Raw genomic sequence first — 26,701 nt, forward strand, 5'->3', positions numbered from 1 at the left:
AGTTAATATTATCTAAAGATAATATTATCTAAAGTTAATCTTATCTAAAGATAATCTTATCTAAAGATAATATTATTTAAAGATAATACTAACTAAAGATCAGGGGCGGTCCTAGACCATTTGGGGCCCTAGGCGAGCTTTACTGATAGCGCCCCATCCCCACGAGAAAATAACTCATGTCCAAAGAATTGCACATTTATTTAAACAATGATAATACAAACAATATAACAATATGTGCAAAAGAATAAACCTGTTCAATAATAAATATACAAAAATAAACTTTTAAACATATTTTTAACAGTAGTGCAACATCTGAGAGCAGAAAGTGCACACTAAAGAATCAAAACCAAAAATGAAACTAACAATAAAACATTGTGTGCAAAATTCGATAGTGTAAAATGTGATGTGAGGTTGGCAGGAAGAGCAGCATGCTGTTGTTGTGTCTCTTCTGGTGGCTCTAGGTCCATAAACATAGAGAGAACACACAAGAGCAAATACATTGACTGGATGAGACATGGCACCACATATTGTCATTTTCACATAAGTCAATACATTTTTATCTTCACAAACATTCACTGACACATTAAACTCACCTGAGGAAACCGGAGCAGCTGAGGTGCATGGCTGTTCCTGGTCTGATGATTCAGCTGCAGGTGGTCCCAAATATTTTATTAATGAATCTAAAATGATATAACAAACATTGTATTATCAACATGGAGTAAATCATTTCCATTTTTCAAATGATATTATTATTAAGTTGCTAAGCATTTTCATTTTGACATTCTTTTTATATAAATTCACTTAGGATGTGTCTGAAATCACTCACTCATTCCCTACTAGTCACTACATAGGGAGTCCCACACAGTGGACTATATAGGGAGTAGTGAGTGATACAGGACACAGCCTCAGTCCCATATGCTCACAGCTCTATGTGCACAGCTCTCTGCATAAACATACTCTACCTGTATATATCATTTATATAATATATAATAGATACTTATCTGTGTTCATCAGTGTATATGCTCATCTTTATCACCTCGGTCTATAAAGTCCACATGTTGATATCCTCATCTGCACATGAGGCACTGACTCACTCAGCACTAGTCTGCTCTCTGGTTGGATGTAAAACTGTATTTCACGGGACTTGAACTTCACAGTAAAGTTAAACCTAATTAAAAACTGAATCTAATCTAATGTTGCTGTATGGACAGAAATAATAGACTCTTCACATCCACTCGGTTTTAATTTCATAGCACACAAAGTGCTAACGCTATATACTGTTGCTAGGCCAACCAAGGCCAACCCAGGCCAACCCAGGCCAACCCAGGCCAACCCAGGCCAGCAGTCTGAACCAGTCTTATGACAGTCTCATTATGACTGCGTGTTAATAACGACCAAACCTAGCCCTCTTGGCTTTTGTCGTTTCATTTTCCATGGACTATAGCTGTAACCATAGTAACCATAGTAACTATAGTAACTATAGTAACCATAGTAACCATAGTAACCCGTCGACACACAGCCGACCGACTGCACGTCAGTGTGCGCGCTAGCATGTTGTGACCGTGACATGTAACAGCTAAAGGTCACATCAGAATTGTCATTTCTTTTACTTAAGATTAATTTATTTTTTATGTCAAAGTATTGTTGTAGATAGAGGGATGGCAAAAACTGTTGACAAAATAAATAGACATTATAATTTGAATTGTAATTTTTTTCTCGCTGCATATTTGGCGCCCCTCACAAGGTGGCGCCCTAGGCAAGCGCCTATGTCGCCTGTAGGAAGGACCGCCACTGCTTCTACAGCTAATACTAACTAAAGTTAATATTAACTAAAGATAATATTATCTAAAGATAATACTAACTAAAGTTAATATTAACTAAAGATAATATTATCTAAAGATAATACTAACTAAAGTTGATACTAACTAAAGATAACATTATCTAAAGATAATATCTAAAGTTAATACTAACTAAAGTTGATACTAACTAAAGATAATATTATCTAAAGATAATACTAACTAAAGTTAATATTAACTAAAGTTAATATTATCTAAAGATAATACTAACTAAAGTTAATATTAACTAAAGATAATATCTAAAGTTAATACTAACTAAAGTTAATACAAACTAAAGTTAATATTATCTAAAGATAATACTAACTAAAGTTAATACAAACTAAAGTTAATATTATCTAAAGATAATACTAACTAAAGTTAATACTAACTAAAGTTAATACTATCTAAAGATAATACTAACTACAGTTAATACTAACTAAAGATAATATTATCTTAAGATAATACTAATATAAAGTTGATACTAACTAAAGTTAATATTATCTAAAGTTAATATTATCTAAAGATAATACTAACTAAAGATAATATTATCTAAAGATAATACTAACTAAAGTTAATACTAACTAAAGTTGATACTAACTAAAGATAATATTATCTAAAGATAATACTAACTAAAGTTAATACTAACTAAAGTTGATACTAACTAAAGATAATATTATCTAAAGTTAATACTAACTAAAGTTAATACTAACTAAAGTTGATACTAACTAAAGTAAATACTAACTAAAGTTGATACTAACTAGTAATTCAGAAGCAACTTCTGTTTTCAAGTTGTCAGAATGGATATTATTATTATTACTTATTTTAGCAATAAACATGTAAATATAAATATATTCTATATATATTGTTATATATTTATATCATTAGATATCATTAGATATATATATTAAAGGAACTTTCAGGAAACAGCTGAATTTTACTTTGAACTTTGACACAATTTAAATTATTTGAGATAAAACTTTTCTTTTAACAGGAAGAGGAAATATTTCATAATATTTTATAATAATTTTATAATTAGAGATGATAGAAAATTATCACATTTACTATCTAACAAAACTAATTTTCAACAAACAGGCTTTATATTTAGCCACAGCTCTATTGAGCCACATATCCCCATAAACTTAAGTAGCAACGACTTTATGAGCTTCTTCCACAATAAAATTATTACTATTAGAGAGAAAATTAATTACCAACTGCCATCAACAGTTATCAGTGGCTCTCCAAGTTCAGGGACTTTTGCTAATGTAAACTTGTATAACTTATTTAGACTGTTTTTCTGCTATTGATCTTCATCAGTTAACTGTTAGACCCGATCCCAACTAGGCTGCTTAAAGAAGTTGTTCCCTTAATTGGCACTTCTTTACTGGATATGATTAATCTTTCTTTATTATCAGGATATGTACCACAGTCCTTTAAAGTAGCTGTAATTAAACCCCTTCTTAAAAAGCCCACTCTTGACCCAGGGGTTTTAGCCAACTATAGACCGATTTCTAACCTCCCCTTCCTCTCTAAGATTCTGGAGAAAGTAGTCGCCAAAGAGTTGTGTGACTTTCTACATAACAATAGTTTATTTGAGGATTTTCAGTCAGGATTTAGAGTTCATCACAGCACAGAGACAGCTCTGGTTAAAGTTAATAATGACCTTCTGATTGCTTCTGACAATGGACTTGTCTCTGTACTTGTATTATTAGATCTTAGTGCTGCATTTGACACCATTGACCATAATATTCTTTTACAGAGACTTGAGCATCAAATTGGCATTAAAGGAACCGCACTAAGCTGGTTTAAGTCATATTTATTAGATCGCTCGCAGTTTGTACATGTTAACGATGAATCTTCAATAAATACTACAGTTAGTCATGGAGTTCCACAAGGTTCTGTACTTGGACCAATACTATTTACTTTATATATGCTCCCTTTAGGTAACATTATTAGGAATCACTCCATTAACTTTCACTGTTATGCAGATGATACGCAGTTATATCTATCGATCAAGCCCGATGAAATTAATCAATTATCTAAATTACAAACATGTCTTAAGGACATAAAATCCTGGATGAGCTGCAATTTTCTGATGTTAAACTCAGAAAAAAACGAAATTCTTGTTCTTGGCCCCAAAAACCTTAGACACTCACTGTCTAAAGATATAGTTACTCTAGATGGCATTACCTTGGCCTCTAGCACCACTGTCAGGAATCTTGGAGTTATCTTTGGATTTGTCATTTAACTCCCACATAAAGCAGACCTCTAGGACTGCCTTCTTTCATTTACGTAATATTACAAAAATTAGACACTTACTATCACAGACAGATGCAGAAAAACTAATCCATGCATTTGTTACTTCAAGGCTGGATTACTGCAACTCTTTATTATCAGGTTGCCCCAATAAGTCCATTAAAACGCTCCAATTAATTCAGAACGCTGCAGCACGAGTACTGACAGGAACTAGAAAAAGAGATCACATCTCTCCTGTACTAGCTTCTTTGCACTGGCTCCCTGTAAAATGTAGAATAGAATTTAAAATCCTCCTCCTCACCTATAAAGCTCTTCATGGTCAGGCCCCTTCATATCTTAAAGAGCTCATAGTACCCTATTACCCCACTAGAACACTACGTTCTCTGAATGCTGGGCTACTTGTGGTTCCTATAGTCTCTAAAAGTAGAACAGGAGCCAGAGCCTTCAGTTACCAAGCTCCTCTCCTGTGGAACCAGCTTCCAGTTGTGGTTCGGGAGGCAGACACCCTCACCACATTCAAGAGTAGGCTTAAGACATTCCTCTTTGATAAAGCTTATAGTTAGGGCTGGATCAGGTGAGTCCTGAACCATCCCTTAGTTATGCTGCTATAGGCCTAGACTATCGGGGGATTTCCCATGATGCACTGAGCTCCTCTCTTCCTCTCTCTTTCTGCACTCATTCATGTCCCTTTAATGCATGTTACTAACTTCACTTCTTCCCCGGAGTTCTTGTGCTTTCTCGTCTCGCAGGTTCTTATCGATCCTGGTGGAGCCTCCTGCCATGGTCCTGCTAGATTGCCATTGCCAATACTGTTGTTGCTGTGCACCTGTCTGTCTGTCTGTCTGTCTGTCTGTCTGTCTGTCTCTCTCTCTCTCTCTCTCTCTCTCTCTCTCTCTCACCCCAACTGGTCAAGACAGACGACCACCCACCTAGAGCCGGAGGATCTGTCCTAGGTTTCTGCCTTTTAACAGGCAGTTTTTCCTTGCCCTTGTCTCCAAGGTCTTGCTCATGGTGGTACTGTTGGGTCTCTGTTATTAATGTTAAAGAGTTCGGTCTAGACCTGCTCTATTTGAAAAGTGTCCTGAGATAACTTCTGTTATGAATTGGCGCTATACAAATAAAATTGAATTGAATTGAATATTGTTTGTTTTATCAATGATTAGTCATTAAAATCTGTTAAAATTACAAAAATAGAACTTACAGAAATCATCGTTCAATGTTAGATTGAAGATAATAACTATAACTTCTGACCACACTGACGTTTATTATATATAACTGTTACATTGTTTTAATGTATGGAGGTCTGTGGCTGCCAAAATTGAAATTAAATAATTTAATTTACTTTGTGCACATTACGATAAAACGTAAATGTTAAATCTTACCACCATGAAAACAACCATAAAAAGGTTAAATGAGTCAAATCAGAGTAAATTTTAAATTAAAACGTTATACTTAATATACCAAAAGATTAGATTTGAATTTAATCAGTAATGATTCCTGTATACGTATAATTATACATATGCATTATGTGATTATCTGTATGTGGATCAATAATAAGTCTGTTAGCGCTAATTCATTCTGATTAATTATATATTAATAAATGAAAATATCTCCAGTGTTTATATGTTAAAGGAGGAAAACAAAAGTTCCAGTGATTCCAAAAATACTTTGTTTTTATTCACCAACCTGCTGCTGTACATAATAATAATAATAATAATAATAATAAACAGACTTTTTAAATATTACATTTAAATTACATTCATTGACAGAAACTATAAAACACAGAAACCAACAGAAATAAACATTAAATATTCTCTTATTTTCCAAATAAACAAAGATATAAAAGATTTTCTCGGTACGATAAATAATAATAATAAACACACAAACAGAGACATCGTCATTTACATCCTCGGCTCTCAGCGAGTCCGATGTGTCGCAGCGTCGCGTCGGGAGCGTCGGAGACGTTTCAGCTCATATTTAAATAAATAAATATAAATATCTTTAGATTTGTTGTTGATTCCTGGATGAGTGAAAGCTAACTCTTGTTAGCATGTTAGCATTATAGCACGCTAATATTAGACATTAGCATCAAATGTTGTAACCATGGAGGCTAGTTAGCATACTGACATATCTTAACATGCTAGCACATTGTGAAGTGCTGCTATCACACGCTCAACAAATATTAGAACTTAAGTTAATTAATTAATTTATTAAAGATTCTAATTATTGATCCAGTGATCAATAATCATTAAAGAATACTTTAATGATTTAATTCATTTAAATCAGAGTTTTATGTAGTGATCATGTTAGCATACACTGTTAGCATACACTGTTAGCATACACTGTTAGCATACACTGTTAGCATAGTGCAAATGTTTCATTTTATATTAGCATAAACTTTGCTAATATGTTAGCATGCTAACAGACGTAGCATTTCCCATAAAGCTTTATGATAATTTGCATAGTAACAATCAACGTAACGGCTGTTCGCTCCCCGTGCTCCCGCCGCCGCCGCCGCCGCCGCCGCCGACTCCTCCCCCGACCTTCAGCTGTGTCCGTCGGACTCGCTCTGCCGCCGCGGCGAGGAGGCGGGCCTTATCGAGCCGCCGGCCTCCTGCTGTTGTTTGGAGGAGCTGGACAGGTCGATGGCCACCTCCTCCTCCATGTCCTCTTCCTCCATCTCCAGCAGCTCCTCCTCTTCCTCCTCACGCGCCGCCTCCCGAGTCTCGCCGCCGCGTCCCTCCGAGAACGAGTCGCAGCGCGTAGAGTCCGACTCCGGAGGGCTGGGACACTTTTTGGACATTTCTAAGGACTTCTTGTGCATCCCTGTGAGGACGGAGACGGAGACAGAGATTCAGTCCGCAGGGTCCACAGTCACATCTTATACTGTTGCTAGGAAACATCTTTAACATCGTATTGATCGAGTTATTGGCAGAATTATAGGCTGTTATATGATCTTAATATTCAGTTTACAATCTAACAAACATCTTCTGAACAAACTCTTTAAAAAGCTTCTTTACAGAAATATTACAAAGTTTGTTTATTCACTTATTTAACATTTAATTTAATTATTTGTTTGTTTTCTCTTGAATTCATTTTCTGTCTGTTATATAATATATTATATATAAATATATATATAATATATAAATTATATATTATATATATATATATATATAATATATATATATATATATAATAATTAGTTTAAAGCTCTGCTTCCAACCTATAGAAAATCAATACCAAATACTGTATATTTCATATTGATCAATGAAAGCTGATAAACTGATCAATGAACACAAACAGGGAACTCAATAATAACTGCAGATTCTGTATCGATGATGTATTGATGATGTATTGATAATATTGCTGATGTATTGATAATATTGCTGATGTATTGCTGATGTATTGATAATATTGCTGATGTATTGCTGATGTATTGATGATGTATTGCTGATGTATTGATAATATTGCTGATGTATTGCTGATGTATTGATGATGTATTGCTGATGTATTTCTGATGTATTGATAATATTGCTGATGTATTGATGATGTATTGCTGATGTATTGCTGATGTATTGATGATGTATTGCTGATGTATTGATAATATTGCTGATGTATTTCTGATGTATTGATGATGTATTGCTGATGTATTTCTGATGTATTGATAATATTGCTGATGTATTGATGATGTATTGCTGATGTATTGATAATATTGCTGATGTATTGCTGATGTATTGATGATGTATTGCTGATGTATTGATAATATTGCTGATGTATTTCTGATGTATTGATGATGTATTGCTGATGTATTTCTGATGTATTGATAATATTGCTGATGTATTGATAATGTATTGCTGATGTATTGGTAATATTGCTGATGTATTGCTGATGTATTGATGATGTATTGCTGATGTATTGATAATATTGCTGATGTATTGCTGATGTATTGATGATGTATTGCTGATGTATTTCTGATGTATTGATAATATTGCTGATGTATTGATGATGTATTGCTGATGTATTGATAATATTGCTGATGTATTTCTGATGTATTGATGATGTATTGCTGATGTATTGATAATATTGCTGATGTATTTCTGATGTATTGATGATGTATTGCTGATGTATTTCTGATGTATTGATAATATTGCTGATGTATTGATAATGTATTGATGATGTTTTGCTGATGTATTGATAATATTGCTGATGTATTGATGATGTATTGCTGATGTATTGATGATGTATTGATGATGTATTGATAATGTATTGCTGATGTATTGATAATATTGCTGATGTATTGCTGATGTATTGATGATGTATTGATAATGTATTGTTGATGTATTGATAATATTGCTGATGTATTGCTGATGTATTGATGATGTATTGATGCGTGGTGTGGTGCGTGTGCGTGGCACTGACGTGCATGCGGCTCACCGAGCAGCCAGGGGGCGCAGGATCCCATCATGCCGTTCTTGGCGGAGTTGAGGATGGACTCTGGCAGCGGGATGGAGTGTCGCACCATCGCCCCGTACAGCCCGTACTCCGCCATCACGCTGCTGCGGCCCCAACACTTCTCACGCTTTCGCCACTTCGCCCGTCGGTTCTGGAACCAGACCTGGAAAATACGTTTCGTTTTAGCCATGAAAATTGTTGAATTGTTGATTTTTAACAGTAAAACTATAAAATAATTAAAATAATAATAATTCAGTGTTTGAATGTTTCACGTTTATTGTCTTTATTAATATTTGATTATATTATCTTTATTATTATGAACCTTAAATCAGACATACTTTAATAATCCCGTGGGGAAAATGTGAAACCTGATTCTGATTTATAATGAAAGTGTAAATAAATCTACTTTATTTCCATTTTCAGTGTTTGTAAAATAAATCAATAAAAATCTGATGATTTATTGATCAGCAGAATAAACAAACAATAAAAATAAAAATAAAACTGTGTTTGATTATTGGTGATCGATCGGCAGCCGGTATTGATGATGTCCCACCTGTATTCTGTCCTCGGGCAGCTCCGTCTTCATGGCAAGCATCTCTCGGGCGTAGACGTCGGGGTAGTGAGCCTCGTGGAACGCTTTCTCCAGCTCCTCCAGCTGGTGCGACGTGAACACCGTCCTGTAGAAACAAGTTTCATTTTTATTTTTCATTTGTTCGAAACGTGTCGACTGGTTAACAATGTGTGTGTTATCTATTTTATTTATAATCAAAGTTTGACTTAAAACACAGATTTAACATGTTTATTTTGTCCTCCTTTATCTTCCGTATATTCTTCAATCCAGACTTTAGTTAGTTACTTAAGTTATTTCACTTTTCATTTATTTTACATTTTTCTTATTAAATACATTTAAAATAGATTGAATAACTAAAACTTTTGATGTTTAAAATAAAGATAAGAAATAAAAACACAAAGAATCGAATTCAGTCACAATAAAAGATAGAAATTAATTTAATCATTTATATAAAATCAAACATGTTTAATTATTTAGATTTTTTAGTTAGTTATCAGAATCTAATCTTCCAGAAACATTTAATTAAAACTAACTCAGAGGTTTCAGTTTGTTCCACACACTCATTTTCTTCTTATTAAAATAGTAAACCCCAAAAGTAATTGGCCACCGTTCTGATAATCAATAATTAATAAATAGTTTTTCTGGTCCATCATCTGTCTGACAGGGGACGTAAAAATAATAAAAAAACATTTAAATAAAGAAGCATTTAAGTGACTTTATTCAGATAAATTCTGTGAACACATTTTAAGTACATTTGGAATAATAATAATAATAATAATACTGGATGAAGGTCATTTATTTACTCGTTTTAAGTACAATTAACTTAATTTACTTCAACAATAAATAAATTAGCTAAATGCTGAAATTGTTGGAGTAAATAAATTTAAACTGTTTAAGGCGACAGGAGTTGAACTAACTCATCAGGTTTTACAGTGTTTAAATATATCTTATTAAATCTTTTATTTATAATCAAAGTCTGACTTTATTTTGTCCCTCTTTATCTTCTGGATAAAGATATTTAAAATAACGTTTTTATCTTTAAATAAGAAATAAAAGCACAAAGAATCGAATTCAGCCACAATAAAAGATATCAGTTAATTTAATTATATAAAAGAACAAATATATAATTATTTAGGTTTTTATATCGAATAAAAAAATTATCGTTTCGTTTTTTAAAAAGGTGAAAGGACGGAAATGATTTTCACAATAAAAGTCCTGACCTGTGTCTCCTCTTCTTCCTCTTCTGGGAGTTTGCGGAGCTTTTGGAGTCGTTGCGGTCGGACAGACACTCTTCATCTGCGGGACACACACACACACACACAGTCAGCGCACACTCATCGATCACCCTATCAGCTATCGATCTCATTGCTGACCCGATATTGACAAGCGCGGGAAACCAAAGAAACAACAGCGGAAGTTTTCTTTGTTTTTTTAAACAACAGAAAGCACCGGATGGATGATTTTATCTTTATCTGATTAATAATAATAATAATAACAATAATAATAATAATGAATATATAAACCATAAATAAAGTCCAATGAATTCATTAATAAACAACAACAACATTAATAAACAACAACAACATTAATAAACACTGTTGTGTTGCTGTGATTTCAGGAGCGGATTTTTTTCCTGATTTACAAAAACGACCCTGACAGTGGAACCCAACCGAACCGGAGCCAGAACGAAAGAGATCAATCCGGTTCAAAGGGAATTTGATTTAGTGAATTCGTTGTTGATTAAAACCCAAAATGAGCCGAACTGATCCGGATTCTAAAGAATGAAATAATAAAGTGGAGCCGAACCGGCAGATAGACCCGGTTCCAGAGAGAAACAGAGTTCTGGTAATTTCCGGTTTCAGCAGCAGCTCCACCTGAAAACACCTGGAGGACTAAAGACCTGGACCTAGAACTAGTACTGGACCTCGAGCCGAGCCGTACCGGAGTAAGCGTCCCTCTGGGCCTCCAGGTTCTGCAGGTAGTGGCTGTCGGCCCGGGCCTGCAGCAGCGGCAGGTGACCCGGCAGGAAGCAGGGGGCTCCGGCGGGCTGCTGCGCCGCCAGACTGCAGAGGAACCCGAGTCCCAGCGGCAGCGACCCCCCCGGGAACGAGAACCCTCCGAGGCCTCCCTGCGGCTCAGACCCGGACCCGGAGCCCGCAGCCGACAGACCCGACCCGGGGGCCCCGCCGGGCGGCGGCCGCACCTGCAGGTCCGACTCCAGGCCCAGCAGGTCCGTGATGGCGAAGCCTTTGGACCGGAACCCGGAGCCGTGCAGCCGGGACTTATCGATCCCAAATCCCGGAGACAACATCTTCACTCGGGGCTTCTCTCCGGTTTCCTCCCGGGCCGCCATCGTCTGAGGAAGAGGAGGATGAGGATGAACACACCGGGACCGTCCCGTTGGCGGGCTCTTTTATCCGGCTCCGGTCTCAGGGGGGTCACAGCCAACAGCCAATCAGGACTCAGGGCGGGGAGGAGGGGGACGGGGGGGGCGGGGGGGAGTCAATCCCGGAGGATTAATTGCCACCAATTTCCCTCCAATCTGATCCGGATTTTCTCTCTTTTTAATTTCTCCTGTTGATCTTTGATCAGAGAGTGACCTCACTAATCAATGACCGATAATCGATCCGGAGGCATTAATCCATCACACAGCTTCTGATAATCAGGATCCTTCATTACATATATAATAATAAATAAAACTAATACTAATAAATAATAATACTACTACTAAGAAATAACAATAAATAATGATGAATAATAATAAATAGTAATATGGATTCTAATAAATAACGTCAGTTTATTTGTATTGATTTATTATATGTTATTGTCTTTATTTATATTCGATCATATTATATTATTATTATTATTTATTGTTATTATAAACCTTATGTGAAACCTGATTCTGAATTAATAATAAAGTGTAAATAAACCATCTAATGAGTTATTGATCAGCAGAATAAACAAAGACAATAAGTTAAAGAGTAATAATCAGTAATATAATAATAATAATAAAAACTAATAACAATAAATCCTGTTTATATATAAATATTTATATTTATTTGTATTTCAGCTCTTGAATATTGTTTTTGTTGAATTATTATATTCTTGAAATGTGTAAATATATATTGTTGAAGAAAAGAGGATAAATAATAACAATATCAAATATAATGTTTACTAATCCGTCACTATAATATTTATTATTAATTAATCATTATTAAACGGTTATTAACAGTTAAAGTTTCATTTGTCTTAACAACAACATTAATAACATTATTCTTTAATAAACAATCTTTAATAAACAATCTTTAATAAACAATCTTTAATAAACATTATTATTTAATAAACATTAATCTTTAATCTCAGCTGGATGATTTGGACTCGCTGACGTCACAATAACAAATAAAGAAAAATAAAAACTGAATATTTACTTTAATTATCTCTGATAAGCTGATTCCTTTAATAACTTCTTAAAACCAGTTGATCATTTCTAACACACACACACACACACACACACACACACACACAGTAACACACACACACACACACACACAATCCTCAGGGATTAAACACAGACTTGGTTGTAATTTTGTCAAACTGACTTTCATCAGAATCTGAATTATGTTTATTTCCAAGTAAGTTTTTACACCTATGAGGAATTTGTCCTGTTGCATAAAATATACAAATATACAAATCACACAAAAAATAAATTTATAAACAAATATAAATAAATAAAGATAAGAAAGAAAGAAAAGAAAACTGTGCAGAAGACAAGAGTGCATTACAGTTTTTTCCAAATGCTAAAACACAATTTTGCAAACTAGTCTAGTTTTATCAAAATACTAAACACAATTCACAAAACCACAAACTACCTATATACATATACATATATCCTGTAACATGAAGCACTGCAACCAAGGGTTATATATATATATTATATATAATATAACATTATCCAATCACCAGATGTTTGTCTAACCAACCACACACTGTTGGGCATAATGAAAAGCACTCTCATCTTTAGTCTGCTTTAATACTAAAATAGTTCCAATTGTAGAAAATTCTTCAGATTGTTCACATACACAGAAATATTTGCAGATACACACACACACACACACACACACACACACACACACACACACACATACACATACACACACACACACACACACACACACACACACAGCTCAGTGCAACATCTGCAGATATATTTCCATTGGTGTTTTTCTGGCTTCCTTCCTGATTGAAGGTAACAATGAACCATTGAGGTGTTTGCTCAGGTGGATCATATATTGACCAATCAGCTCTGACTTTCTGTCAGATTGTTGTTATGCAGAGAACCATCAGAGCATTTAAAAAATAAAGCAGAAAATGTGTTTAGAGTTTTGGAGACTTGAGAAGAGGTTCTGCTCTCTGTGTGTGTCACTTTATATTATTGTGCTGTGTTATTGTAGTGAGTTAGCAACTGGAAACAACTGTAATGTGAGTGAATGTATGAATGTGAGTGAATGTGAGTTAATGTATGAATGTGAGTGAATGTGAGTTAATGTATGAATGTGAGTGAATGTGAGTGAATGTGAGTTAATGTATGAATGAGTGAATGTGAGTGAATGTGAGTGAATGTGAGTTAATGTATGAATGAGTGAATGTGAGTGAATGTGAGTGAATGTGAGTTAATGTATGAATGAGTGAATGTGAGTGAATGTGAGTGAATGTGAGTTAATGTATGAATGAGTGAATGTGAGTGAATGTGAGTGAATGTGAGTTAATGTATGAATGAGTGAATGAGTGAATGTGAGTGAATGTGAGTGAATGTGAGTTAATGTATGTATGAATGTATGAATGTGAGTGAATGTGAGTGAATGTGAGTTAATGTATGAATGTGAGTGAATGTGAGTGAATGTGAGTTAATGTATGAATGTGAGTGAATGTGAGTAATGTTGAATGTGAGTGAATGTGAGTGAATGTGAGTTAATGTATGAATTGAGTGAATGTGAGTGAATGTGAGTGAATGTGAGTGAATGTGAGTTAATGTATGAATGAGTGAATGTGAGTGAATGTGAGTGAATGTGAGTTAATGTTGAATGTATGAATGTATGAATGTGAGTTAATGTATGAATGTGAGTGAATGTGAGTGAATGTGAGTTAATGTATGTATGAATCTATGAATGTGAGTGAATGTGAGTGAATGTGAGTTAATGTGAGTGAATGTGAGTTAATGTATGAATGAGTGAATGAGTGAATGTGAGTGAATGTGAGTTAATGTGAGTTAATGTATGAATGTATGAATGAGTGAATGTGAGTGAATGTGAGTTAATGTATGAATGTGAGTGAATGTGAGTGAATGTGAGTTAATGTATGAATGTGTTTGAATGTGAGTTAATGTATGAATGTGAGTGAATGTGAGTGAATGTGAGTTAATGTATGTATGAATCTATGAATGTGAGTGAATGTGAGTTAATGTGAGTTAATGTATGAATGTATGAATGAGTGAATGTGAGTGAATGTGAGTTAATGTATGAATGTATGAATGAGTTAATGTGAGTTAATGTGAGTTAATGTATGAATGTGAGTGAATGTGAGTTAATGTATGTATGAATGTATGAATGTGAGTTAATGTGAGTTAATGTATGAATGTATGAATGTGAGTTAATGTGAGTGAATGTGAGTTAATGTGAGTCAATGTATGAATGTATGAATGAGTGAATGTGATTGAATGTGAGTTAATGTGAGTTAATGTATGAATGTATGAATGTATGAATGTATGAATGAGTGAATGTGAGTGAATGTGACTTAATGTATGAATGTGAGTGAATGTGAGTGAATGTATGTATGAATGAGTGAATGTGAGTTAATGTGAGTTAATGTGAGTGAATGTATGAATGTATAGATGAATGAATGTGAGTTAATGTATGAATGAGTGAATGAGTGAATATCTTTTAATAGAATAAGTTAACCGAAGTTATTCATTCATTCATTCACTAATAACTGTGTTGGTGATTATTTGTGTTCATTATTTTATCCAGATAAACTCTGTGAACACATTTTAAACTTAAACTGAAATAAATAATAAATATCTTTCATGTTTAAATTGTTGGAGCTGATAATTGATACATTGATTGATTATTTGCATGTCCTTATATGGTGTTCAGGGGGCGTGGCCTCTGCTGATGACAGTGTAAGATCATCACTGATTGGTTCATCTGGAGTCTGAGACTGAGATTACTGAAGGTATTGATCTCTGTCTTTCACAGGATATTGATCCAATATTACCATTGATTCCTTCCTGATCAGCTGATGTGTATAAATATATATAAATACTAATATTGACAGATAATCAATATCTGCTTCACACAACGTCATGCTAGCTCACCTGGTACAGCGTCGCCTGTTTCCTTCAATAAACTTTATTATTATTATTATTATTATTATTATTATTATTATTATTATCGATATCTTCAAAATAAAGAACTTCAATAAAGAGTTGATCACAATAGAAAAATCTCATTGATTTGATCTATTTTTATTTCCTTTAAGCTGTCGCTGCTTTAATGTTTCCTTCTGGTTCCAGGAAAATGACACACACACACACACACACACACACACACACACTCACACACTCACACTTTCACTCGTTCTTCTTCTGTGGTCGTAAAAGATGACGCAGCTCCAGTTTGTGCAGATTATAAAGGTTTTCACAAAAATCAGAACATCAGTTTGACTCGTGTAAGCTGAAAAGAAGGTGCTGGATTAAATGTGTGTGTGTGTGTGTGTGTGTGTGTGTGTGTGTGTGTGTGTGTGTGTGCCACAGAAACTTATGTTCATTTTTCAAACAATGTGGATTACCTTTATATGAGGAGGAGATTGATTGATTATGTGGGTTTGAATAATCTTCAGATTAAAGTCTTTTATTCTTGAGCTTTTTATCCTCGTCCAGAGTTTTATCTTCATCCTTTACGTCTTTATTCTTTTATTTCTGCCTTTTGTAATTAATTTGCCGTCCGTCCGTCTGACGTTGCGTGTTGGTGGACTGTAATCAGGATTGACTCTCTGGCGTTCACTAAATGTACAGCGGCGCTCTGTCAGGTGACGTAACCCTGCCGGCCCTCTGTGGCGGCCATGTTGGAGGTTTGACAGCCAACGTCAGGATGGAACCGCGTTTTACTCTGAAAGGTCGTTGGACACTGCATCTGAAGGATAACCAGTCCGGTTCGGACCCTGAAGGACGGCTCAGAGACGTTGAACTGGCAGTCAGAGACCAGCCAAAGTCAACACAGACAGACAGACAGTGAGACAGACAGACAGTGAGACAGACAGACAGTGAGATAGACAGACAGTGAGACAGACAGACAGTGAGACAGACAGACAGTGAGATAGACAGACAGTGAGACAGACAGACAGTGAGACAGACAGACAGTGAGATAGATAGACAGTGAGATAGATAGACAGTGAGACAGACAGACAGTGAGACAGAGGATACATGGAAATATCTGGTAACCTGTCTCTCTGTGAGCCCCTGTCTCTCTCTCTGTGAGTCCCTGTCTGTCTGTGAGTCCCTGTCTCTCTCTCTGTGAGTCCCTGTCTATCTCTCTCTGTGAGTCCCTGTCTGTCTGTGAGTCCCTGTCTATCTCTCTCTGTGAGTCCCTGTCTGTCTGTGAGTCCCTGTCTCTCTCTCTCTGTGAGTCCCTGTCTATCTCTCTCTGTGAGTCCCTGTCTGTCTGTGAGTCCCTGTCTATCTCTCTCTGTGAGTCCCTGTCTGTCTGTGAGTCCCTGTCTATCTCTCTCTGTGAGTCCCTGTCTCTCTCTCTGTGAGTCCCTGTCTCTCTCTCTGTGAGTCCCTGTCTCTCTCTCTCTGTGAGTCCCTGTCTATCTCTCTCTGTGAGTCCCTGTCTGTCTGTGAGTTGCTTCCTGCCACAAGAAGACTTTCTTCCTGTCTGCAGCCGGTCTCATCAACAGGTGGGAGGCACAATACAGTAACAGATAGAGTCTGACCTCCATCTACAGCCCGTCTGCCTCTTCATCGGAGACCCTGAGGAGGATCATCAGAGACTGTGACAGTAAATATCAGCAGACAATTAGAATTATAATTGTTATTATTATTGATCGCAGTGTACACTGACAGAGTTTCGGTCTCTGATCAACAGCCTCGTCCTGCATCAGAAACCAAACAGCTGATCGATCAATAAACAGTGAATCTGTCAGAAAGAAGAATATTATTAACTGATTGTTAAAATGATAAAAATACAGAATACAGACAGAGAATGGATCAATATATCAGGAAAACTCATCTCTGATCAATATTCACAGGAAATAATCAAATCTCAGGTTTTCCACAAACTTCCATAAATTACTTTGTTTAATGTTCAAAGTTAAAACAGCTTTATTTGAATGAGTTAATATTCCAGGAAGCACAGCATCCATACACTGTAAACAATGACAGTGACTCTGAATATATATTATATATATATTTATATTACAGACATCCTTTCACAGTAACAGTAGAGAAGTTCACCATATTTATTACCACAGCTGCTTTATGACCCCGAAACGGGTCCGTAAGGAGGAAGGTTGTGAACCTCGGACAGACAGTGGGAATCTGGAACAATCTGGTTTCTTCTATGTGGACACATTTAATTAAACCTTCCTGACGTTCCTCCCTCTGCGGCCCCTGAATGGCTCCGGCTCCGGCCCTCCATTCAGTATTTTGGCGGGTCGGCCTCGCACACATTGAGGAGTTCTGGCCTGAAAGGAGGAGGCGTGTTTCCCTCGAGAGCGGTTTGTTGGCAAGGACTCTCCGGGGAATAAAAGACGTTTGACAGCAGCCGCTCACACAGTCATCACCAACAGACGTTCACCGCCTCCAGATGTGTTTGAGCTCCTGAAACAATATCAGGGAGGTCCTGAACTGCCTGATTTAATATTATATATTTAATAAAAGTCTTTATCCACAGAAAGAATCCTGAATACATTTAATCTATTTCTTTTACTCTATTTACACATCATTTACTTTATTTTATTCACTCGTTTTATTTGGTTGTATTTTAAAATAAAGTTTTTATGTATTTCTCGGTTACAGTCCTCACTGGTTCTGTTGGATTATGGGATGGGGTTTGAACTGCAACTAATAATACAAATAAAGTAATTTGTTATTTGCACTTCAAGGCCACCGTAGCCTGATGCTGAATGTATAAATAATCTATGAATATATGGACAGTGTGAGTTTGACCTCTGCTCTCCCTTCCAGCTGCTGGTTGTGTTAAACTGAGTGTTAATGAGACCAATTAAAGCGGCGCTGGCTGTAATCACATTAACGACATGTTGCTGGTGCGTGCGGCGGTCGGCCGGCTGTAAGCGATAGCAGTAATTCAGCCGGCAGACGGCCACAGCTCCCTGCGGTTTGTGTTGTTCATTGTTTCTGTCACTCTATTGTTTACTGCCGTCAACGGCAACAATAGTCTGGCCACGCGTCCACCCCCCCCCGCCACCAGTCCCCACCTTCAGCCCTCTGTGGCCCACTAATTATTCATAAATGCACATTTATGCAAATAACCCGGATAGATTAACCTAATTCAGTGCTGTAAACAACTCCTGGGTCGGGATTACAGTTTTTAAATTAGACTGTGTCTGGAAGTCTGGACCATATACTCTTATATGAGGTCTGCCCCCCCCCCATCCTCATTTACATTTAGTAATCTCAGACCTTAAAGTGAGGCCACGCCAGACAAACAACAGCATCCAGAGAAAGCTCCAGTCTGTCTGCTGCCATTAGCGCTAATGGCTAATGATTAAAACTGTAATACTGTACGGAGACTGAGAGTGTCTGGACCCAACGCCACCGGGCCACCAGGCCACCGGGCCACCAGGCGTCACGCCGCCGGCAGCACATGATGCCAACGCGTGCCGCTTCGCTCAATAAGCTAGGTGCATTATGCTAATTTAAAACCTCATTAGCCACTTCCTGTTAGCTTTCACGCCGTGTCCAGAAAAAATATTCCCAACTCAGAAATGATCCGAATGTTTGTCTCTGCGTTCTAGTTTCCCATCAGGCAACAGCTTCACCGTCTCCTGGCAGAGGAAGACACTTTCCCGAGCTGATACCTTCGACCTTTGCCCCCGACCCTGAAACTCTCCTGACCCTTCATCCACACGCCCCCTCTCTCTTTCTTTCTGACCCTAATCCTTCAGCTGCCGCTCGCAGAGAGCTGGAACCACTTTACTGAGTTTACTGTTCCTGGTTGTGTGTCTGTACAGTGTTAATAAAGTTGTGTGTTTGTACAGTGTTAATAAAGTTGTGTTTGTACAGTGTTAATAAAGTTGTGTGTTTGTACAGTGATAATAAAGTTGTGTGTCTGTACAGTGTTAATAAAGTTGTGTGTTTGTACAGTGTTAATAAAGTTGTGTGTTTGTACAGTGTTAATAAAGTTGTGTGTTTGTACAGTGTTAATAAAGTTGTGTGTTTGTACAGTGCTAATAAAGTTGTGTGTCTGTACAGTGTTAATAAAGTTGTGTTTGTACAGTGTTAATAAAGTTGTGTTTGTACAGTGTTAATAAAGTTGTGTGTTTGTACAGTGTTAATAAAGTTGTGTTTGTACAGTGTTAATAAAGTTGTGTTTGTACAGTGTTAATAAAGTTGTGTGTCTGTACAGTGTTAATAAAGTTGTGTCTGTACAGTGTTAATAAAGTTGTGTTTGTACAGTGATAATAAAGTTGTGTGTTTGTACAGTGTTAATAAAGTTGTGTTTGTACAGTGTTAATAAAGTTGTGTTTGTACAGTGTTAATAAAGTTGTGTGTCTGTACAGTGTTAATAAAGTTGTGTTTGTACAGTGATAATAAAGTTGTGTCTGTACAGTGATAATAAAGTTGTGTTTGTACAGTGATAATAAAGTTGTGTGTTTGTACAGTGTTAATAAAGTTGTGTGTTTGTACAGTGATAATAAAGTTGTGTGTTTGTACAGTGTTAATAAAGTTGTGTGTTTGTACAGTGTTAATAAAGTTGTGTGTTTGTACAGTGTTAATAAAGTTGTGTCTGTACAGTGTTAATAAAGTTGTGTGTTTGTACAGTGTTAATAAAGTTGTGTTTGTACAGTGTTAATAAAGTTGTGTGTTTGTACAGTGTTAATAAAGTTGTGTTTGTACAGTGTTAATAAAGTTGTGTGTCTGTACAGTGTTAATAAAGTTGTGTTTGTACAGTGATAATAAAGTTGTGTGTTTGTACAGTGTTAATAAAGTTGTGTGTTTGTACAGTGTTAATAAAGTTGTGTCTGTACAGTGTTAATAAAGTTGTGTGTTTGTACAGTGTTAATAAAGTTGTGTGTTTGTACAGTGTTAATAAAGTTGTGTGTTTGTACAGTGTTAATAAAGTTGTGTTTGTACAGTGTTAATAAAGTTGTGTTTGTACAGTGTTAATAAAGTTGTGTGTTTGTACAGTGTTAATAAAGTTGTGTCTGTACAGTGTTAATAAAGTTGTGTGTTTGTACAGTGTTAATAAAGTTGTGTCTGTACAGTGTTAATAAAGTTGTGTTTGTACAGTGATAATAAAGTTGTGTGTTTGTACAGTGTTAATAAAGTTGTGTTTGTACAGTGTTAATAAAGTTGTGTCTGTACAGTGTTAATAAAGTTGTGTGTTTGTACAGTGTTAATAAAGTTGTGTGTTTGTACAGTGATAATAAAGTTGTGTGTTTGTACAGTGATAATAAAGTTGTGTGTTTGTACAGTGTTAATAAAGTTGTGTTTATACAGTGTTAATAAAGTTGTGTGTTTGTACAGTGTTAATAAAGTTGTGTTTGTACAGTGTTAATAAAGTTGTGTGTTTGTACAGTGTTAATAAAGTTGTGTTTGTACAGTGTTAATAAAGTTGTGTTTATACAGTGTTAATAAAGTTGTGTGTTTGTACAGTGTTAATAAAGTTGTGTTTGTACAGTGATAATAAAGTTGTGTCTGTACAGTGTTAATAAAGTTGTGTGTTTGTACAGTGTTAATAAAGTTGTGTGTTTGTACAGTGATAATAAAGTTGTGTTTGTACAGTGATAATAAAGTTGTGTGTTTGTACAGTGTTAATAAAGTTGTGTTTATACAGTGTTAATAAAGTTGTGTGTTTGTACAGTGTTAATAAAGTTGTGTTTGTACAGTGTTAATAAAGTTGTGTGTTTGTACAGTGTTAATAAAGTTGTGTTTGTACAGTGATAATAAAGTTGTGTTTGTACAGTGTTAATAAAGTTGTGTGTCTGTACAGTGTTAATAAAGTTGTGTGTCTGTACAGTGTTAATAAAGTTGTGTGTTTGTACAGTGATAATAAAGTTGTGTGTTTGTACAGTGTTAATAAAGTTGTGTTTGTACAGTGTTAATAAAGTTGTGTGTTTGTACAGTGTTAATAAAGTTGTGTTTGTACAGTGTTAATAAAGTTGTGTGTTTGTACAGTGTTAATAAAGTTGTGTTTGTACAGTGTTAATAAAGTTGTGTGTTTGTACAGTGTTAATAAAGTTGTGTCTGTACAGTGTTAATAAAGTTGTGTGTTTGTACAGTGTTAATAAAGTTGTGTTTGTACAGTGTTAATAAAGTTGTGTGTTTGTACAGTGTTAATAAAGTTGTGTTTGTACAGTGTTAATAAAGTTGTGTGTCTGTACAGTGTTAATAAAGTTGTGTTTGTACAGTGATAATAAAGTTGTGTGTTTGTACAGTGTTAATAAAGTTGTGTGTTTGTACAGTGTTAATAAAGTTGTGTTTGTACAGTGTTAATAAAGTTGTGTGTTTGTACAGTGTTAATAAAGTTGTGTGTTTGTACAGTGTTAATAAAGTTGTGTCTGTACAGTGTTAATAAAGTTGTGTGTTTGTACAGTGTTAATAAAGTTGTGTGTTTGTACAGTGTTAATAAAGTTGTGTGTTTGTACAGTGTTAATAAAGTTGTGTTTGTACAGTGTTAATAAAGTTGTGTTTGTACAGTGTTAATAAAGTTGTGTGTTTGTACAGTGTTAATAAAGTTGTGTGTTTGTACAGTGTTAATAAAGTTGTGTGTTTGTACAGTGTTAATAAAGTTGTGTTTGTACAGTGTTAATAAAGTTGTGTGTTTGTACAGTGTTAATAAAGTTGTGTGTTTGTACAGTGTTAATAAAGTTGTGTTTGTACAGTGTTAATAAAGTTGTGTGTTTGTACAGTGTTAATAAAGTTGTGTGTTTGTACAGTGTTAATAAAGTTGTGTGTTTGTACAGTGTTAATAAAGTTGTGTGTTTGTACAGTGTTAATAAAGTTGTGTTTGTACAGTGATAATAAAGTTGTGTTTGTACAGTGTTAATAAAGTTGTGTGTTTGTACAGTGTTAATAAAGTTGTGTGTCTGTACAGTGTTAATAAAGTTGTGTCTGTACAGTGTTAATAAAGTTGTGTGTCTGTACAGTGTTAATAAAGTTGTGTTTGTACAGTGTTAATAAAGTTGTGTGTTTGTACAGTGATAATAAAGTTGTGTTTGTACAGTGTTAATAAAGTTGTGTGTTTGTACAGTGTTAATAAAGTTGTGTGTCTGTACAGTGTTAATAAAGTTGTGTGTTTGTACAGTGTTAATAAAGTTGTGTCTGTACAGTGTTAATAAAGTTGTGTGTCTGTACAGTGTTAATAAAGTTGTGTGTTTGTACAGTGTTAATAAAGTTGTGTGTTTGTACAGTGTTAATAAAGTTGTGTACAGGCTCGTTGCAGATGATCCAGAATCGATCGTCGGTTTGTGTGCGACTTCATGGTGACTCACTCTGACGCCGTGCACTCGTAAGATCGAGGCGCCGCAGCTGCTCTCCGCTGACTACAAGACCCAAAGCATGATGGGAAACGTCTGGCTGTCACCTGATCAGGGAGCTGATTGGCTGTAGCTGTCTGATCACCTCCAGCCTGCTGGATGAAAATGAGAGGAAGTGTAATGATGATCCAGAGCAGACAGCTTCAGGGTCCTTTCCACCTCTCTCCTCCATCTGTCGCTCTGTTTTCTTTCAGTCCCTCCCCCTCCCCCTCCCCCTCCTCCTCCCCCCCTCCCCCTCCTCCATTCAGACTGTGATAATTGATAATTAGTCAGAAATGATGGGGTGAAAGGAAGGAGGGAATTCCAGGTCAGTGTGGTGTCTCCTTCCGTCCGTCTCCACCGCTGTGAGACGTTATCCTGCCAATCAGTCAAACTGCATAGATTCATATTTCCACTATCAGCGTCAGTGTCAGCTTCAAGCACTAAGAACTGCTCCTCCTCCTCTTCCTCCTCCTCCTCCTCAACCTCCTCCTCCTCAACCTCCACCTCCTCCTCTTCCTCCTCCTCCTCCTCAACCTCCTCCTCCTCAACCTCCACCTCCTCCTCCTCAACCTCCTCCTCCTCCTCAACCTCCTCTTCCTCCTCTTCCTCCTCCTCCTCAACCTCCACCTCCCCCTCCTCCTCCTCCTCCACCTCCTCTTCCACCTCCTCCTCCTCCTCCACCTCGTCCTCCACCTCCTCCTCCTCCTCCACCTCCTCTTCCTCCTCCTCCTCCACCTCCTCCTCCTCCTCGTCTTCCTCCTCCTCAACCTCGTCCTTCCACCTCTTCCTCTTCTTCCTCCTCTTCCTCCTCCTCCTCCACCTCTACCTCTTCCTCCTCTTCCAACTCCTCCTCCTCTTCCTCCTCCTCCTCCACCTCTACCTCTTCCTCCTCCTCCTCCTCCTCCTCCTCCTCCTCCTCCTCCTCCCCCCCCTCCTCCCCCTCCTCCTCCTCCTCCACCTCTACCTCCTCTTCCTCCTCTTCCACCTCCTCCTCCTCCTCCTCCTCCTCCTCCTCCTCCTCCTCCTCCTCCCCTCCTCCTCCTCCTCAACCTCCACCTCCTCTTCCTCCTCTTCCTCCTCTTCCTCCTCCTCCCCCTCCTCCTCCTCCTCGTCAACCTCCACCTCCTCTTCCTCCTCCTCCTCCTCCTCCCCCTCCTCCTCCTCCTCCTCCTCCTCCTCCTCCTCCTCCTCCTCCTCCTCCTCCTCCTCCAGCACTCTCTCTGTTCCTGGAGGTCTTCAATAATCCCACAGTTTCTAATCTGCAGTTGGTCTGACAGTAAATCCTCGGACAGAGAGCGCCTCGTTGGAGAGGAAGATGAGCAGTGCTCATTGTGCTGAAGAGGAAGATGAGCAGTGCTCATTGTGCTGAAGAGGAAGATGAGCAGTGAGTGGGGGGGTTCGGGGGGTTTGTTGATTACTGGAGATAAAGGAACATATGGCTCAGTGTTTGCATGCTGCACTACAAACAAATCACACAATATTCAGTAAGAAGATTTAACAGAACAATTGCACTTTTCTATTCTTCCTCCCTCCCAGCATGCACCAGCTGTGACCTCTCACAGGGTGACACACAACAACAACAACAACAACAACAACAACAACAATAATAATAATCCACTGTGTTTTAATCATCCTCACACTGACTGTGATCATCAGACTGCACTCTTCATGTACAACGATATGTTAGCACGCTACAGCTAGCTTTCCTTCAGTGTAGCTGGTTGCAGCTGGCAGGCTAACAGTAGCTAGCAACTGAGCTAACAATAAATGATGCTAACGGTACAAAGCTACAGTGTGCAGTTTAAAATGTTGCTACGTTAGCGAGTTAGAAATGTAACCCTGTTAGCACGCGAGCAGTTAGCTGTCAGCAGTTAGCTGTCAGTAGTTAGCTGTCAGTAGTTAGCAGGTAGCTGTCAGTAGTCAGTAGTTAGCTGTCAGTAGTTAGCTGTCAGTAGTTAGCAGTTAGCAGTAAGTAGTTAGCTGTCAGCAGTTAGCAGTTAGCGGTGAGTAGTTAGCAGTCAGTAGTTAGCAGTTAGCTGTCAGTAGTCAGTAGTTAGCTGTCAGTAGTTAGCAGTTAGCAGTCAGTAGTTAGCTGTCAGCAGTTAGCTGTCAGTAGTTAGCAGTTAGCAGTCAGTAGTTAGCTGTCAGCAGTTAGCAGTTAGCTGTCAGTAGTTAGCAGTTAGCTGTCAGTAGTTAGCTGTCAGTAGTTAGCAGTTAGTTGTCAGTAGTTAGCTGTCAGTAGTTAGCTGTTAGCTGTCAGTAGTTAGCTGTCAGTAGTTAGCAGTTAGTTGTCAGTAGTTAGCTGTCAGTAGTTAGCCGTCAGCAGTTAGCTGTTAGCTGTCAGTAGTTAGCTGTCAGTAGTTAGCTGTCAATAGTTAGCAGTTAGCTGTCAGTAGTTAGCTGTCAGCAGTTAGCAGTTAGCTGTCAGTAGTTAGCTGTCAGTAGTTAGCTGTCAGTAGTTAGCTGTTAGCTGTCAGTAGTTAGCTGTCAGTAGTTAGCTGTCAGTAGTTAGCAGTTAGCAGTCAGTAGTTAGCTGTTGATAAAGCTTATAGTTAGGGCTGGATCAGGTGAGTCCTGAACCATCCCTTAGTTATGCTGCTATAGGCCTAGACTATCGGGGGATTTCCCATGGTGCACTGAGCTCCTCTCTTCCTCTCTCTTTCTGCACTCATTCATGTTCCATTAATGCATGTTACTAACTTCACTTCTTCCCCGGAGTTTTGTGCTTTCTTGTCTGCAGGTTCTTATCGATCCTGGTGGAGCCTCCTGCCATGGTCCTGCTTGATTGCCATTGCCAATACTGTTGTTGCTGTGCACCTGTCTGTCTGTCTGTCTCACTCTCTCACCCCAACTGGTCAGAGACAGACGACCACCCACCTAGAGCCGGAGGATCTGTCTAGGTTTCTGCCTTTTAACAGGCAGTTTTTCCTAGCCCTTGTCTCCAAGGTCTTGCTCATGGTGGTACTGTTGGGTCTCTGTAAATAATGTTATAAAGAGTTCGGTCTAGACCTGCTCAGTATTTGAAAAGCTGTCCTGAGATAACTTCTGTTATGAATTGGCGCTATACAAATAAAAGTGAATTGAATTGAATTGAATTGTCAGCAGTTAGCAGTTAGCTGTCAGTAGTTAGCTGTCAGTAGTTAACTGTCAGTAGTTAGCTGTCAGCAGTTAGCTGTCAGTAGTTAGCTGTCAGTAGTTAGCAGTTAGCTGTCAGTAGTTAGCTGTCAGCAGTTAGCAGTTAGCTGTCAGTAGTTAGCTGTCAGTAGTTAGCAGTTAGCAGTAGTTGTCAGCAGTTAGCTGTCAGCAGTTAGCAGTTAGCAGTTAGCTGTCAGCAGTTAGCAGTTAGCTGTCAGCAGTTAGCTGTTAGCAGTTAGCAGTTAGCAGTTAGCAGTTAGCAGTTAGCTGTGAATATCTGACAGTATCCGGTTTGTGACGCAGACACTCAGGAAACAGTGGATGTTGTTTTCTGGAGTTTCAGTTTAATCTCAGTAGAAACAGATAATCAGTGTTTCCTAGAAGAGATGGTGAACACTGCGTGTAATCAATAATCTATCTGTCTGTGTGTCTGTATCTGTCTGTGTGTCTGTATCTGTCTGTGTGTCTGTATCTGTCTGTGTGTCTGTATCTGTCTGTGTGTCTGTATCTGTCTGTGTGTCTGCAGGATCAGTGCTGCCTTCAGGCTCCGTGACACGCTGCCTGTCAATAACACCCAAATTAAGCAAATTGCAGCAGAAAGAGAAAAACAATCATTGTTGGAGCGCTCAGATCAGATCAGACAGGTTCTCCTTCATCTCTTCATATTCGCTGCTTATCTCATTGTAGCCTCCAATCC

The 26,701-nt window shown here is 37.4% G+C and overlaps 1 protein-coding gene and 1 long non-coding RNA gene across 3 annotated transcripts; one reads left to right on the forward strand and one right to left on the reverse strand.

The window, feature by feature from the left end:
* Positions 1-6,534: 6,534 nt before the first annotated feature.
* Positions 6,535-11,482, reverse strand: vsx1 (visual system homeobox 1 homolog, chx10-like). 2 transcript variants are annotated; one of them, XM_051395727.1, is made up of 5 exons: positions 11,053-11,482; positions 10,332-10,407; positions 9,094-9,217; positions 8,523-8,703; positions 6,535-6,914 (listed from the first exon to the last, which is right to left on the reverse strand). In XM_051395727.1, the coding sequence occupies exons 1-5, from the start codon at positions 11,462-11,464 to the stop codon at positions 6,634-6,636; spliced, it is 1,074 nt and encodes a 357-aa protein (XP_051251687.1). In that variant the 5' UTR covers positions 11,465-11,482; the 3' UTR covers positions 6,535-6,633. The 2 variants fall into 2 exon arrangements, with proteins under 2 accessions (XP_051251687.1, XP_051251686.1); XM_051395726.1 differs by having other exon boundaries at positions 8,508-8,703.
* Positions 11,483-19,385: 7,903 nt separating this feature from the next.
* LOC127361256 (uncharacterized) lies at positions 19,386-21,821 on the forward strand. Its single transcript, XR_007884132.1, has 5 exons — positions 19,386-19,451; positions 19,766-19,844; positions 19,920-20,312; positions 20,625-20,755; positions 21,538-21,821. It is a non-coding gene; the product is annotated as an uncharacterized LOC127361256 (long non-coding RNA).
* The last annotated feature ends 4,880 nt before the right edge of the window (positions 21,822-26,701 follow it).

The sequence above is a fragment of the Dicentrarchus labrax genome, unplaced genomic scaffold, assembly GCF_905237075.1.
Source record: "Dicentrarchus labrax unplaced genomic scaffold, dlabrax2021, whole genome shotgun sequence".
Taxonomy (NCBI): domain Eukaryota; kingdom Metazoa; phylum Chordata; class Actinopteri; family Moronidae; genus Dicentrarchus; species Dicentrarchus labrax.